Source organism: Etheostoma spectabile, chromosome 2 (genome assembly GCF_008692095.1).
Source record: "Etheostoma spectabile isolate EspeVRDwgs_2016 chromosome 2, UIUC_Espe_1.0, whole genome shotgun sequence".
Taxonomy (NCBI): Eukaryota; Metazoa; Chordata; class Actinopteri; order Perciformes; family Percidae; genus Etheostoma; species Etheostoma spectabile.
The window spans coordinates 31,998,047-32,012,722 of NC_045734.1; the positions used below are offsets into that span (position 1 = coordinate 31,998,047).

General features: G+C 41.3%; 1 protein-coding gene across 1 annotated transcript; it reads left to right on the forward strand.

The window, feature by feature from the left end:
* Nucleotides 1-4,661: 4,661 nt before the first annotated feature.
* LOC116700738 (B-cell receptor CD22) lies at nucleotides 4,662-8,211 on the forward strand (the record flags this gene model as incomplete). Its single annotated transcript, XM_032534170.1, is given in 5 exon segments — nucleotides 4,662-4,906; nucleotides 5,796-5,892; nucleotides 6,001-6,049; nucleotides 6,612-6,784; nucleotides 6,919-8,211. Coding segments are annotated over 5 exon segments (625 nt in total), but the record flags the coding sequence as incomplete, so codon positions are not given.
* Between the last annotated feature and the right edge of the window lie 6,465 nt (nucleotides 8,212-14,676).

The following is a 14,676-nucleotide window of genomic DNA, read 5'->3' on the forward strand; positions in this document are numbered from 1 at the left end:
CAGAATCCTTTGTATAGCCTAACAGAGCACTGCTAACTGCAGACTCATTTGTAGAGGCTAACAGAGGCTGCTAACTGCAGAATCCCTTTGTATAGCCTAACAGAGCACTGCTAACTGCAGACTCACTTGTATAGGCTAACAGCAGCACTGCTAACTGCAGAATCCCTTTGTATAGCCTAACAGAGCACTGCTAACTGCAGACTCACTGTAGAGGCTAACAGAGCACTGCTAACTGCAGAATCCCTTTTGTATAGCCTAACAGAGCACTGCTAATGCAGACTCACTTTGTATAGGCTAACAGAGCACTGCTAACTGCAGAATCCTTTGTATAGGCTAACAGAGCACTGCTAACTGCAGACTCACTTTGTATAGGCTAACAGAGCACTGCTAACTGCATAATCCTTTGTATAGGCTAACAGAGCACTGCTTAATGCAAACTTACTTTGTATAGGCTAACAGAGCACTGCTAACTACAGACTCACTTTGTTAGGCTAACAGAGCACTGCTAACTGCATAATCCCTTGTATAGGCTAACAGAGCACTGCTTAATGCAAATTACTTTGTATAGCTAAAGAGCACTGCAACCTGCAGACTCATTTGTATTTATAGGCTAAGAGAGCACTGGTAAGAGAGCACTGTTAACTTAGCAGCCCAGTTATTGTTTTTTCAGTGAGATCAATCAGTCAGTACTGGTATATTATGTCCTCCAGTTTCCCTCGGCTCTCTGATTACAGAGTTTCCTGGTGGAAAGAAGCTTTCTTGTTGCTAAAGTAACTGTAAACTCTAGCACATCAGCTAGTTAGCTCAGTTAGCCATGCTGCCAGGATTGAGAGGTTGAAGCACCGGGGGAATGTTGGTGTTTTCCTGCTAGCACATCCCGGTCGAGGAAGAGGTTGTTAGGGCCAGGGCATGGGGGGAAATAATGCTGGTGCAGAGAAAGAAACACTCATGTTATGCCAGAACCAGAGCCATGCATGCAAGCATCAGACCGGGTTCAGAAGCCTCTCAGACGTCATGGCAGAGACTGGGAGACAGAAGAGAAGACACTGAGAAAGCTAAGAAGACAAACGGAGAGAGTGACCAAGCAAGGGTATATCTCTGACTATTTTATTGTTGTCGTTATATTATTCTGCTGACAGTCTGTGAGTGGGCCTCTTACTGTGGACTAGTAAGAATTATATGCTGGTTTATGGTCTGTTGTTCATTGCTTTAGGTTTGGATTGAAATATTGGCTTAAGATATTAAGCATGACAAATAGTATATTATGTTGTTGTTATTATGTATACAAAATATAACATATCATATAATAATATTGCTGTACATGTACAGATACAAGGAATATATGCTTAGCATTTAACCCATTCTAAATAGTTAGGAGTAGTTTGCAGCCGTAGTCTGCAGTCCCTCCTTACCCTGCCATCAGGCTGTGGCATTGGGACAAACCATGCGGGGGCCACACTGCTGTGAAAGGGCCACACTGCTGTGAAAGGGCCACACTGCTGGGAAAGGGCACACTGCTGGAAAGGGCCACACTGCTGGGAAAGGGCCACACTGCTGGGAAAGGGCCCTGAACGTCATTTATCAGAGTTTGGTTGGTCACCCTCTCCGTGACAGTCTGATCTGATCCATATCTTTATAATGGAGTAAACTGGAGATAATTGTTGCTAACTGAACTTTCAGTTTGAGTGGCCGTATCTATTAACTATATTTATGCTCTCAAGCTCAAATAAAATCTCACTATTTAATAAATTGGCTGTAAAAGTTTCAAACTACATTTCAGAGATGAGTGAAAAGACAGGAATCTGCTCAGATGAGATCTTGATGAGTGCAACATAAACATGTTAATTTAAAGCAGCTGCGTCTATTGGAATTAGGATCCCTAAATACGAATTAAAACACTTAAAATAAAGTGTTATTACAAATAAATGAACAAGACTTACCTTAAGATAACCTTATTGTAATATGATTTAAGTTGAGATATATAATAACATGTGACTCTGTATGGACCATGCTAAGGTTGCAGGGTTAAGGTGTTAACACACATTCTGCTCCGGGTAACACCGATCAGGTTTGGCATCGGCTCAACCAGACGTCCACACACGTAGGCCTGATCTCTTCCATCATCTTTAGCTGTGGAATAATTTTTAAATGTGCACGTGGCACCTGGTCACCAAAATGAAACATTGGTTCATTTTAATTATTTATACCCGTACACTTAACCAGTGTCCAAGATCTACTATGTTAAAATGTTTTTGATTTCTGCTCTCCTTTGAATTTCCTGGTAGTGTATCAATATAGAGAAAAATAACTACTGTAATTAAATAAAACATATAAACACATATGTATATGTGTATGTATACACATATGTGTAAGTAAACAAATATATAATAGTAATACCATATTAGAAATAATTGTTTATACTTAAAATTATGAATTGATATGCTTAGTGTTTTTTCAAAGAATAAAGCTAAATACATATGTATATATGTATATTATATATACACATGTGTACACAAACAAATATAAATAGTATCATATTAAAAATAATTTTTCATAATATAATTATTAATTGATATGTTTATAGTGTTTTTTTCAAAGAATAAAACCTTTTTCAAAGGACGTTTGATGATTAAATGGTATTTTGGTAAAACAAATTTAATAACATAAAGTTTTGATCACATTAAAGTGAATAGACCAAAGATATTCACAAAATATGAGTCTTATATGATATACACACTTATACACTTTGTCAGGTGAAAGACCCCACCAGTGCAGTTTCACACACTGTAATACCCCCTGACCACTAGGGCACACACACTTTGTGTGAAAATCTGACCGATGGGGACCATTTTTTTTTTTCAAGAAAATTGCACCAGGGCTATCAGCAGGCTGTTTTCTATTGATTCCAATGCTTGTGCCTCTGGGGACCGGGTTTCGGTCCCCACGGGAAAAACGGGTCCCATGGGGTGAGTCATATGTCAGGTCAGGGACCCCACCAGGATATAAGAACGAGTGCACACACACACACACACGCGCACACACACACACACACACACACACACACACACACACACACACTTTACACCACAATTTATGATTAAAGTTCATTATCTTTCCAGATGCTCCAAAGGTTGTCTCCCTGTCTCTGACTCCCACTGGGGAGATCAGGGAGAACAGTAGAGTGACTCTGACCTGTAGCAGTGATGCTAACCCAGCAGCTACTTATACCTGGTACAAGAATGGTAACCCTCGTGATAAAAATACACAGCTTGTCTTCAGCTCCATCCTGTCCTCTGACTCTGGACAGTATTACTGTGTTGCTGTAAACAAGTTGGGAGCAGGACATCTCAATCCATCTCTATTGATGTGAAATGTGAGTAAAACAGCTCTATTAAAAAAACAACAACAACAACAAATATAGATACATAGAACACCAATCATTTCCTTATTATTTAATTCACCTAGTAACCATGGTAACCGGACACCATCGTTTCTACAATCTGAGTTTCTAATACAGAAGGAAGTGAAGTTTTACCCCACTTGTGTTTCTATGAACTAGAGTTGATTTAAATATCTTCCACTGTGAAAACAAATTCATCTTGGAATTAAAGTTAACTGTCTCGATGTATCTATCTTTTCTCCTCCAGATGGTCCAAAGCGTCCCTCTGTGTCAGTGAGTCCCTCTGCTGAGATAGTGGAGGGCAGTTCAGTGACTCTGACTGTAGCAGTGATGCTAACCAGCAGCTAGATACACCTGGTACAAGGAGAATGTAAAGGTCAAACCTCCCAGTGAAGGACCACAGCTCGTCTTCAGCCCATCCTGTCCTCTGACTCGGACAGTACTACTGTACAGCTGAGAACAAGCTGGGGACGAAGACATCTCAATACAAATCTATTGATGTGAAATGTGAGTGAAACGACTCATTTAATGACAGCAAAAGAACACAAACATACACAAATATCTCAGTGAAGGACCACAGCTTGTCTTCAGCCCCATCCTGTCCTCTGACTCTGGACAGTATTCCTGTACAGCTGAGAATGGGTTAGAGAAATAGAATCAATAGAATGTAAAATGTGAGTAAAACAAAGCTCATTTAAAAACATCATTCAACTACTGACAACTTTGAAAGCTTATACCCACTCCAGTGTGGTGTTGATCATGTTCTTTCCAGTTCTGCCTGTCCCCGTCTGCTGCTGTAGTTCACTGAGCTGCTGCAGTAGATGATGAAAAGACAGTTTTATTTAGTAATGTCTCCTAGATCTGCACGGATGGTCAGGGCATTCAAACCATCAGGGATCCAGAAAACCACCTCAGGCTTCTGTCCTGGTCTCAGTCCAACCTCTTCCACCAAATCTGCTCATCAATAGTTCATCAGGGCCTCATTCCAGTTTTACAACGTATATCAACATATTGTGTAGTATCATTTATTTCTGTTTCCCTCAAAAATATGGAACATTCTTCTACTCTCTGGTTAGAATTTAATGTTTATCACTTAAGTTGTTCCCAACAAAGAGATCAGCCTGCTGCCAGTCACAAACCACCTCTAGGTTTAGATGCTTTTACACACAACTGTTACTCATTTCAACACAAGATCAACAAAATCCAACCAAGTTTTTGGTACCTAATTTATTTGATCTTTTCCAGATGGTCCAAAGCGTCCCTCTGTGTCAGTGAGTCCCTCTGCTGAGATAGTGGAGGGCAGTTCAGTGACTCTGACCTGTAGCAGTGATGCTAACCCAGCAGCTAACTACACCTGGTACAAGGAGAATGAAGACTCACCAAAAGCATCAGGACAGATCTTCACCATCACTGATGTTAGACCTGAACACAGTGGGAATTATTCCTGTGAAGCCCAGAACAGAAGAGGACGTCAGAGCTCCACCTTACATCTGACTGTTGTAGCAGGTAAGTTTCTGCATTCAGCTACAACTGTAAACTGATCCGCTTTAATGTGTTCAGTAAGGGCAGGACATTGTTGAGGCAAAAAATAGGAGTTTGTTCCAGTTATCTGGGAGTCAGACTCCTCTGCCTTCCTAGAATCGCTCATACCAAGATCCAAGAAAGACAACAGTCCAGTTTTCAACTTGGGTGTGAAACAGGGCTCAGATGTTTTCATGTACCTGTGGTACATTAGCCAGAGTGGCTAGGATGGTGGTAGGTAGGCAGAGTCAGACATTGTATGTTTCCAGAGCTGATCATTTATTACCAGTGGTCTGCAGTCAATGGATAACATACAACAAGTATATATTCCAAAAAAAGCAGCAGCGCTAACCACAGGCATGCAAGCCTCACCTCCCTGTTTTTTCCTCCCAGGAGCACAAATCCTTCCATTTATATAGGGTTGTCAATTAACACACCTGTGCTTCAGTCCATCTCATCCTAAAGCAGGTTGATCTACTCCCTAAAATTAATAACTTACAATCTCTCAACCTATGGAACTTTGTTACCAGTTCCCTCCTAGCTTACTGACTGCAAAACAGGTCAGGGTTATTCATGCCTTTTTTATATAATAACCAAAAACACCCAAAATAAGAGACACATCACATGAGACTAACATGACTGTGTGTTTACTTTACTAAGGATCTGGATGGGACAAGTGGTGAGCAAACCCACTTTGTCACAGTATCATTACATTTTTCTTCCACTATCCAGTTCATCAGCTCATAGAATCATATTAAGATTTTTTATACTAAATGGATGTAATATGCGCACATGCACCATTTTGTCATATAACCGTCTATGGAACCAATGAGCTTAAACATGTTATAAGACCCTGATTAACTCTTTTCTTTAGATCATCATATCTCAGGAGTAAGTCGGTTCATAGCTGCTGGAACCATCAGTGTAGTTCTCCTGGCTGTCCTTTCCTTCTCTGTCTTCCTGTGGATCAGGTGAGCAGTTCTGTTCCACTGAACCATTGTTTGATACATTATTGAAAGCCAGTTTGTCGTGACTAAAGCATTCAATAATTTTAAATCTTTATTAATTCTCCTGACCAGAAAGAAGAGGGCTTCCAGGAACTCATCCGGACCAGACAACAGGGAACAGGTGAGCTACGTATATCATTCTAGTACAAAAGAAAACTTTGTTTGTTGTTCATTTCCTACTATCTTTCCTTTTCTTTTAGATTTATTCATATGTAATTCATATGTTATATGAATAAATCAGTCATACAGCAACATTATTAACTCCATCATTAAGACAGCTGCTGTTGCTTTGGTCCTTTCTGTCCTGGTTGTAAGAATGCACTAGTCCAATGACATTATCTTTATTGTTGCTATAATTGCCACTGTTCATCAAACCAACTGCTATAATTAAAATGAATCATATTTCTGTATATATGTATCAGTGTCTCTGTGTCCCAACCGGCAGAGTCTGGGTCTGTCCGAGGTTTCTGTCTGTCTAAAGGATTTTTTCCCAAATACTTGCTCTTGGGGGGATTGTTGGGTCTTTGTAAGTTACAGTGTGGTCTAGACCTACTCTATCTGTGATGATTCCTGAGATAACTCCTATTATGATTTGACATTATAAATCAAATTGAATTGAAGACGTATTCATGTAAAGTGCGTAGCTGAAAGTAATTGCGTCCCTGCAACGTGTACCTGATCAGGGCGAGCCGGAGGAGCAGGTTGAACTTCAGTACGCCACCATCCAGTTCTCCAGCAGCCAGGCAGATCCTCTGTACTCCAACATCAGAGCTGCTCAGCCCCTCAGACACGGGGAGCAACAGGAAGCCGTGGAGTACGCTGCCGTCGGGGTCAACAGACGCAGTACTGCCCCGAGGTGAGCAGCCCCTCACACAGGAACATTATCCTCACTACAACTCACACAACTTTCAATTTAATACATTGCTTTTACGTTCCTACTACAGTATGATGAGAATTTTTAGACCTTTTTTTTCTTCTTTTCTGGTCCAGAGGTCGGGACCCTGGAGAGGATCCAGCTGCTTTGTACAGCACAGTCAACAAAACCCGATGAACACAACAGGCTTTGTATTTATAGTCTGATATTTCTATCTTTTATCCCCAAAAATTATTTAAATTAATAGGTAACCATTGATTTTTTAATATTTTATTTCCAGGATTGCCCTCTCCAAGAATGTACAAAGAAACATTTATATATCTTATGGAAACTTAAATTATTACTTAAACATACACCAGAGTTTTATTTTACTCTGCATGAGTCAGCTCTAAAGAACGAGTATAGTATTTCATGATTTATTTTGTCAAATTGTATATGTCTATTTTATAAAAGGCCAATATTCATGTGTAGTTTGAATTAGTCTCTAACTGGTCTTCCTCCCAAACGTCTCCGTGCCGACGGTAAAACAAATGTTACTGCAACAAGGGATGTGATCCCCAACTGGCTTCCCACCTGCAGACACTGGAAGTTATTTTTGTTGGAAAGCACGGTCAAGCCAACAATGGCAATGTTTTTGTATTACTTTTTTAATGTATTTTTTATGGATATATTCAACAGGGTCTCACTGCAGTTTGTGAAGTGGTCACGTTATTTTGAATCTATTGATTTTTGTACACAGACACGTTTATGTCGTGTTTTTCATGGTGGTGAGCACAAAATTTCATCTCATGTATTTCAATTTCTCCTTTCTCGTGGGGCTCAGCACATAATGGGAAGCATCTATACGGAGGTTGGGTTTAGGAAAAGAAGACTGGGAAAGGACACCTCTCACACAGGAGACGATCCGCGGTCTATAGGGTTATGCGCAACAACATCGGGACACGCGGCAACGGTTGGGTTTAGGAAAAAAACATCAGGGAAATGACACGTCCCACGCAGGAGACGATCCCCGGTCTCTTGGGTGAAAGTCTAGTGTTTTTGACCCATTCACCACCCCAACCAAGCTCCCTACGCGGATTTTTCGGCCATTCATACTACTTGCTACTGTAGTCATGCTGTGATCACAAAACATGCTTCCCATTCAAATACAATAGATTCAAAAAACACAAATGTGTCCGTGTACATGGATCAGTAGATTAAATAACGTGGCCATTTCACAAACTGCCGTGAGACTGGGTTTAAATCTTTGATGGTGACGGTGGAGAAAAAGTCAGAAAATGTGAGGAGAAAGTTATAACATGCAGCAAAGGTTGCTGGCTGGAATAATACCTTTTGATGTTGCGATGAACTGATTGGAGTCTTAATCATTAGGCCTTTAACTATTTTCTGACGTGCAAATTAGCACCAAATGACAGCAGAGGTCAATCATGAAGAGAAGACTTGAGTAGAAGTGTTCAATCTTTAACAATGACTCTTCAAACTCAGCTGACTGTATTGTATCCCCGTTGTCGGTGGCTTCACATCTTTTTGTAACCATTGGTGTGTTATTATGAAAGACTTTTAAATGTAAAGACATCATTCATTTTAAACCAGTGTGCATGATGGGATCATGAGGCCGTGTAGAGAGGCCGTGTAGACCTCAAAGTTTGAACTGTGACCTGGAAGGGCTGGAAGATTTCTACCTGGGACACATTTCCCCTGAGAAGTATTTTCTAAATGACTGTTACAACTTACAACTTCTTATTTTGCTGCGTTGCTATCGTAGGGAACATGTCTTTCATGTGTAGTTTACAGCTGTTGCTACTAGATATAAGTAAAGAGTTATATTTTCCTATTTTACTGATAACAGACCATTTCTATTTTCATGTCAAGTGGATTTTTGTATAAACAATACTCTATACATTTACCATGTACTTCTTCTTCTCTCGTTTTTTAACCGGTTCCATCACAACTAGACTTATTGTGAGCCAAATATTAATTATGAGCATTGTACTTATTTTGTGAATGATTTCCTCTGCTTCACCTGCTCGTTACGATCATCTTATTGCTGTTTTATTATTACATTAACAATTGTTTGTACTTTCAACACCATGTACTGTATGTATACTTTTATACTTGTACTATTTTGTTTTTTGTATTGCTTAAATAAAAAATAATAAACATTTAGTTTTGCCCTCTTATGTTCTTTGGCCTGATGAGTCAGTGTTGGTCCAGTACAATCTCTTAAATGGCTCATTCGATGGGGGTTTGTGGTCTTTTTGTGCTTCTTGGTAAGCCTTTGACATCCTATTTGTTTTCTGCTCTGATTAAACAGATTTGTTTTGCAGAGTAGACAACAATCTAAATCCTCCTACATGATACTAGACGTCCTCATCTTAGAGTTTCTACAGAAATCTGCTGAGCATTTTTAGTAAGAAACAAGAACTTTAAGCTAAATGAAGGGGCGGGGTTGACCCCATTGCTGTAGATGTTGCTATGAAGCTCCTAACGAATAAATAAAGTTTTTTGGCAGAGGTCTGCGCTCTCAGAGTGTCCTACTGGTGTCCTGTGTTTCATCCCATTTTAAATGTAGGACATCTCTGCACACAGTTTATCCAACAGATCCACCTGAACAAGCCAAAGTCATGAAGCGTACTGTGTTGTAGCCAATTTTTGTGCGTTTGTGTATAGCAGTGTGTGTCTGTGTGTGCATGGTAGGTTTGTATGAATGGTTTGTTTGCTATGTCACCTGTTCACCTATGTGTAGTGTGCTAATCAGAGGCTATAAAGTGAACACAGTTTTTCAACAAAATCTAAAAAGAAAAGCCACTGGAGGGAAATTGAAACCATTTCCATCCTTTGCTGGTACAAATCGTCTTAAAGTTAACCTTTAATTTTATAAATGCATTAAAGAACTCCCACAAAAAGACTGACTGTGAATGATTAAAAACGAGCAAACTAGATCTAAAAACCAGATCCTAATTCCTCTATCCCCCTCACCTTTCTAACCTCTGATTAGTAAACATACACACAGTTGACTTAGCGAACAAACCATTCACACAAACCTACCACAAACACACACACACACACACACACGGCTCTACATGCACGCAGCAAAATTGGCTACAAGTACCATTATCAATATCAACATCATTATATCACTGTTGTGTGTCTACACATAAACTACCAGTTTGATTGTTTGTGTGTTACACTAACATGCATGTGAGATTCTCACACCTCAGTGTTCTGCATGTCTCTGCAAAGAGAAGCAACCTGACCGCAGAGAGAACAGAGAAGAGACATACCAAGAAAATAATATATATATATATATATATTTCCATCCCCTCTTGTAATTAATACTCTGCTCTTCCTCCTGTTCAGTAAAACTGCCTCATGGTTCACAGGTCAAATACATTCCTGTTCACCTGCAGACAGGCTTTAAAATGAACTTTTTCTCATTCAGCCAAATAGATAGTGAATGTTAAAAATGTCCACTCAATAGATCATGGATTTCTTTTTTTTTTTTTTTGGGCTGGTGAGTGAAGTAAATCTACCCGCTACTTGCATATTTTACCAGTATTGTGCTGGTGGATGTTGCTGATGTTGAACCCTGCCAGCAGACTGTGAGACATCCTGTCTCAGTGCACATAGAGATGAATTGTCTCTGTTGTTCTCTTCTCTTTAGGAACGCTCTTTTCTGGTGTTGGTATGGTGTATGGCTCTCCCTGCATATTAATGATCAAAAGAGGAAGGAAATGTAGTCTTTAACAGCCTCATATCTGTCATCTGCTCACTGACAGCAGAGGAGAGGCATCTTTAAAGACAACGTCCGTCTTCATTGTAAGAGTTATTGGTGGCAGTAACTCAGTCCGTAGGGAGTTGGGTTGGTAACCGGAGGGGGACTGGTTCAAGTCCCCATATGGACCAAAAAGTACAGAGTGTGGATTGGTGGCTGAAGAGATGCCTCTTCACCTCCTGGGCACTGCCAGGTGCTCTTGAGCAAGGCACCGTACCCCCCAAACCGCTAAAGGCGCTGGTTCAGCTGGCCCGGGGAGCGCGCATGCACACAGAGCGGATATTCTGCTGCCTTTCAAATTGTTTAACTGCTGACTTTAATTTACCTCTAAATGGAACATAGCGACGTGGAAGACTCGGCAGGGTTTTCCATAGTAACATGGTCTCAGTTAACTACATAAATACGTGTATTTGTCTGTTACATTAAGGCCACGTGTGAATTGTTTATATAACGTTGTTTCTATTATGGACTGATAGGCGTATCCTCCTGTCCTCTAACGTGATTTCTGTTTTAATTTAATTAGTTTAATATGGCTTTTCAATTAAACACTTTTTCACCTGTTCTACATATGAGTTACATAGGAGGTAGGCCTACGCAAAATATCAGACCGTTTTCACCTATTATTTTGTGTGTCTGTCCTGTCATCATGGGTGTGTTTTTGTGTTAACCAGGTCACAAGGAACAACCTGACATAATTTGGAGAGGTCTGCTGTAGTCTATCAAAAGTTACATAGGGGGTACCCAAAATATCAGGCTGTTTTTTGCCTGATATTTTGTGTACCCCACCCCCTAACATGCAAAAGGGTCTGTCATGTCATATGTGTTATTTGTGTGTTTAATAGGTCACAATAAGCAACCTGACAACATTTGGAGAGGTCTACTGTTGTCTAGCAAAAGTTACATAGGGGGTACCCAAAATATCAGGCGTTTTTCACCTATTATTTTGTGTGTCTGTCCTGTCATCATGTGTGTTATTTTGTGTGTTAACCAGGTCACAAGGACAACCTGAATAATTTGGAGAGGTCTGCTGTTGTCTAGCAAAAGTTACATGGGGTACCCAAAATATCAGGCCGTTTTCACCTGATATTTGTGTATCCCACCCCTAACATGCAAAGGGTCTGTCCTGTCATCATATGTGTTATTGTTGTGTGTTTAATAGGTCACAATAAGCAACCTGACAACATTTGGAGAGGTCTGCTGTTGTCTAGCAAAGTTACATAGGGGGTACCCAAATATCAGGCCGTGTTTCACTATTATTTTGTGTGTCTGTCCTGTCATCATGTGTGTTATTTTGTGTGTTAACCAGGTCACAAGGAACAACCTGACATATTTGGAGAGGTCTGCTGTTGTCTAGCAAAAGTTACATGGGGGTACCCAAAATATCAGGCCGTTTTCACCTGATATTTTGTGTATCCCACCCCCTAACATGCAAAGGGTATGTCCTGTCATCATGTGTGTTTAATAGGTCACAATAACAACCTGAAACAATGTATTGTTATAATAATAATGGGTCTGTCCTGTCATCAGGCGTGTTAGTGTGTTTTTGTTTGTTTTTATTCACAACAACAAGTACTTAAAAAGTATGATTATTAAAGTGTTAGAAAACAGACAAGGCTTTACAAAAATAATAATGAACATCCCCTAAAACAAGTATAAAAGAACGGCTGTTAAGGCCCTTAAAAATGCAATTAAAGTGCATAACAATAATAATAATATATTTATAAGAATAAGTGATTTTAATTGAGCTTCCTGCCTGTCAGGTTGTTTATGTGACTTAAACACACAAAATAACACACATGATGACAGGACATACCCTTTGCATGTTAGGGGTGGGATACACAAAATATCAGGTGAAAAACAGCCTGATATTTTGGGTACCCCCTATGTAACTTTTGCTAGACAACAGCAGACCTCTCCAAATGTTGTCAGGTTGCTTATTGTGACCTATTAAACACACAAAATAACACATATCATAGACAGGACAGACCCTTTGCATGTTAGGGGGTGGGGTACACAAAATATCAGGTGAAAAACAGCCTGATATTTTGGGTACCCCCTATGTAACTTTTGATAGACTACAGCAGACCTCTCCAAATTATGTCAGGTTGTTCCTTGTGACATGGTTAACACAAAAAATAACACCCATGATGACAGGACAGACACACAAAATAATAGGTGAAAAACGGTCTGATATTTTGCGTACCTCCTATGTAACTCATATGGTAGACAGGGTGAAAAAGTGTTTAATTGAAAAGCCATATTAAACTAAATTAAATTAAAACAGAAATCACGTTAGAGGACAGGGAGGATACGCCTATCAGTCATAATAGTAAACGACGTTATAAACAATTCACACGTGGCCTTAATGTAACAGACAAATACACGTATTTATGTAGTTAACTGAGACCATGTTACTATGGAAAACCCTGCCGAGTCTTCCACGTCGCTATTTGTCCATTTAAGAGGTAAATTAAAAAGTGCAGCAGTTAAACAATTCGAAAGGCAGCAGAATATCCGCTCTGTGTGCATGCGCGCTCCCGCGGCCAGGGGATACAGATCCTGGCGGGGATAAGTACATTGGCACGACACCGGCCTTTTTTTTCTACCTAGAGGAGCTAACGGTAGGTGATCATCATGGCTGTGATTTATACCGCCCCACGCCAATGTAAAACAGCGCTCTCTCTCCTGTCGGACACCGTCAACGAACAGCAGCGGGCCCACCCCGACGGTGTCCATATAATTGCAGGAGACTTTAATAAGGCCAATCTGAAGACTGTACTCCCGAAATTCTACCAACATGTAAAGTGTCCTACTAGAGGACAGAACACCTGGATCATGTCTACTCTAACATTAAGCACGCGTACAGAGCCATACCCCTCCCCCATCTTGGCCAGTCAGACCATCTCTCTCCTGCTCCCCCCAGCCTACATACCCCTCAGACGCAGCACCAGGCCCACCATAAAGACTGTTACAACATGGCCTGAAAATGCCCTTTCCAAACTGCAGGACTGCTTCAGCCAGACAGACTGGGACTTATTTGAACACCAGGAGCTGGAATCATTCACAGGAACAGTACTGGACTACATTAAGTTCTGCATTGGGAATGTGACTGTGGAGAAAACCATCCGGGTCTTCCCTAACCAGAAACCCTGGATGACCAGCCATGTCCGTGCACTCCTCAGGGTCCGCGACGCTTGCTCAGGTCAGACGGACCGAGCAGCCCTGTGTACAGGTATGCTCGAGCTGACCTGAAAAGTGGAATTAAAAGAGCCAAAGCGGACCACAAGAAGTGCATAGAGTCCCATCTGTCCAGCAATAACACACGGGAGGTGTGGCGGGGCATACATGACATCACCAACCACAGGGGCTGTGATTCACCATCAGGAGACTTCAGTGCGAAGCTGGCAGAGGAGCTGAATGCTTCTTTGCTCGCTTTGAGTCACCACAACCCGCCCAGCCCTGCCGACACCTCCACCTGGTTTCTGCACTACCCCATCCCTACCCCCATCCACACCTGGTTCCTGCACCACCCCTCTCACCGTAAAGGAGCACGACGTTGAACGAGTACTCCTTGCAGTGAATCAAGGAAGGCTGCTGGCCAGATGGAGTTCCTGGCAAGGTGCTCAGGGCGTGTGCTCACCAGCTCGCCTCATCTTTGCTAGGATCTTCAACCTCTCCCTGGCCCAGGCAGTCATCCCCCCCTGCCTAAAATCAGCCACTATCATCCCAGTGCCGAAGAAGTCTCCCATCACCAGCCTAAATGATTACGTCCTGTGGCCCTCACCCAGGTAATCATGAAGTGCTTCGAGAGACTTGTTCTCCAACACATCAAGGACTACCTCCCCCAGATCTGGACCCCTATCAGTTTGCCTACCGCACAAACAGATCCACAGGGATGCCATCGCCGTAGCTCTCCACTCTGCACTGAGCCACCTGGAGCAGCAGCAGAGCTACGTCCGGATGCTCTTTGTGGATTACAGCTCCGCCTTTAACACAATCATCCCGGACATTCTCATATCCAAACTAGTCACTCTAGGCCTCCCCCTCTCACTTGTGCCTGGATAAAGGACTTTCTCACCAATCGGCCGCAGACGGTGAG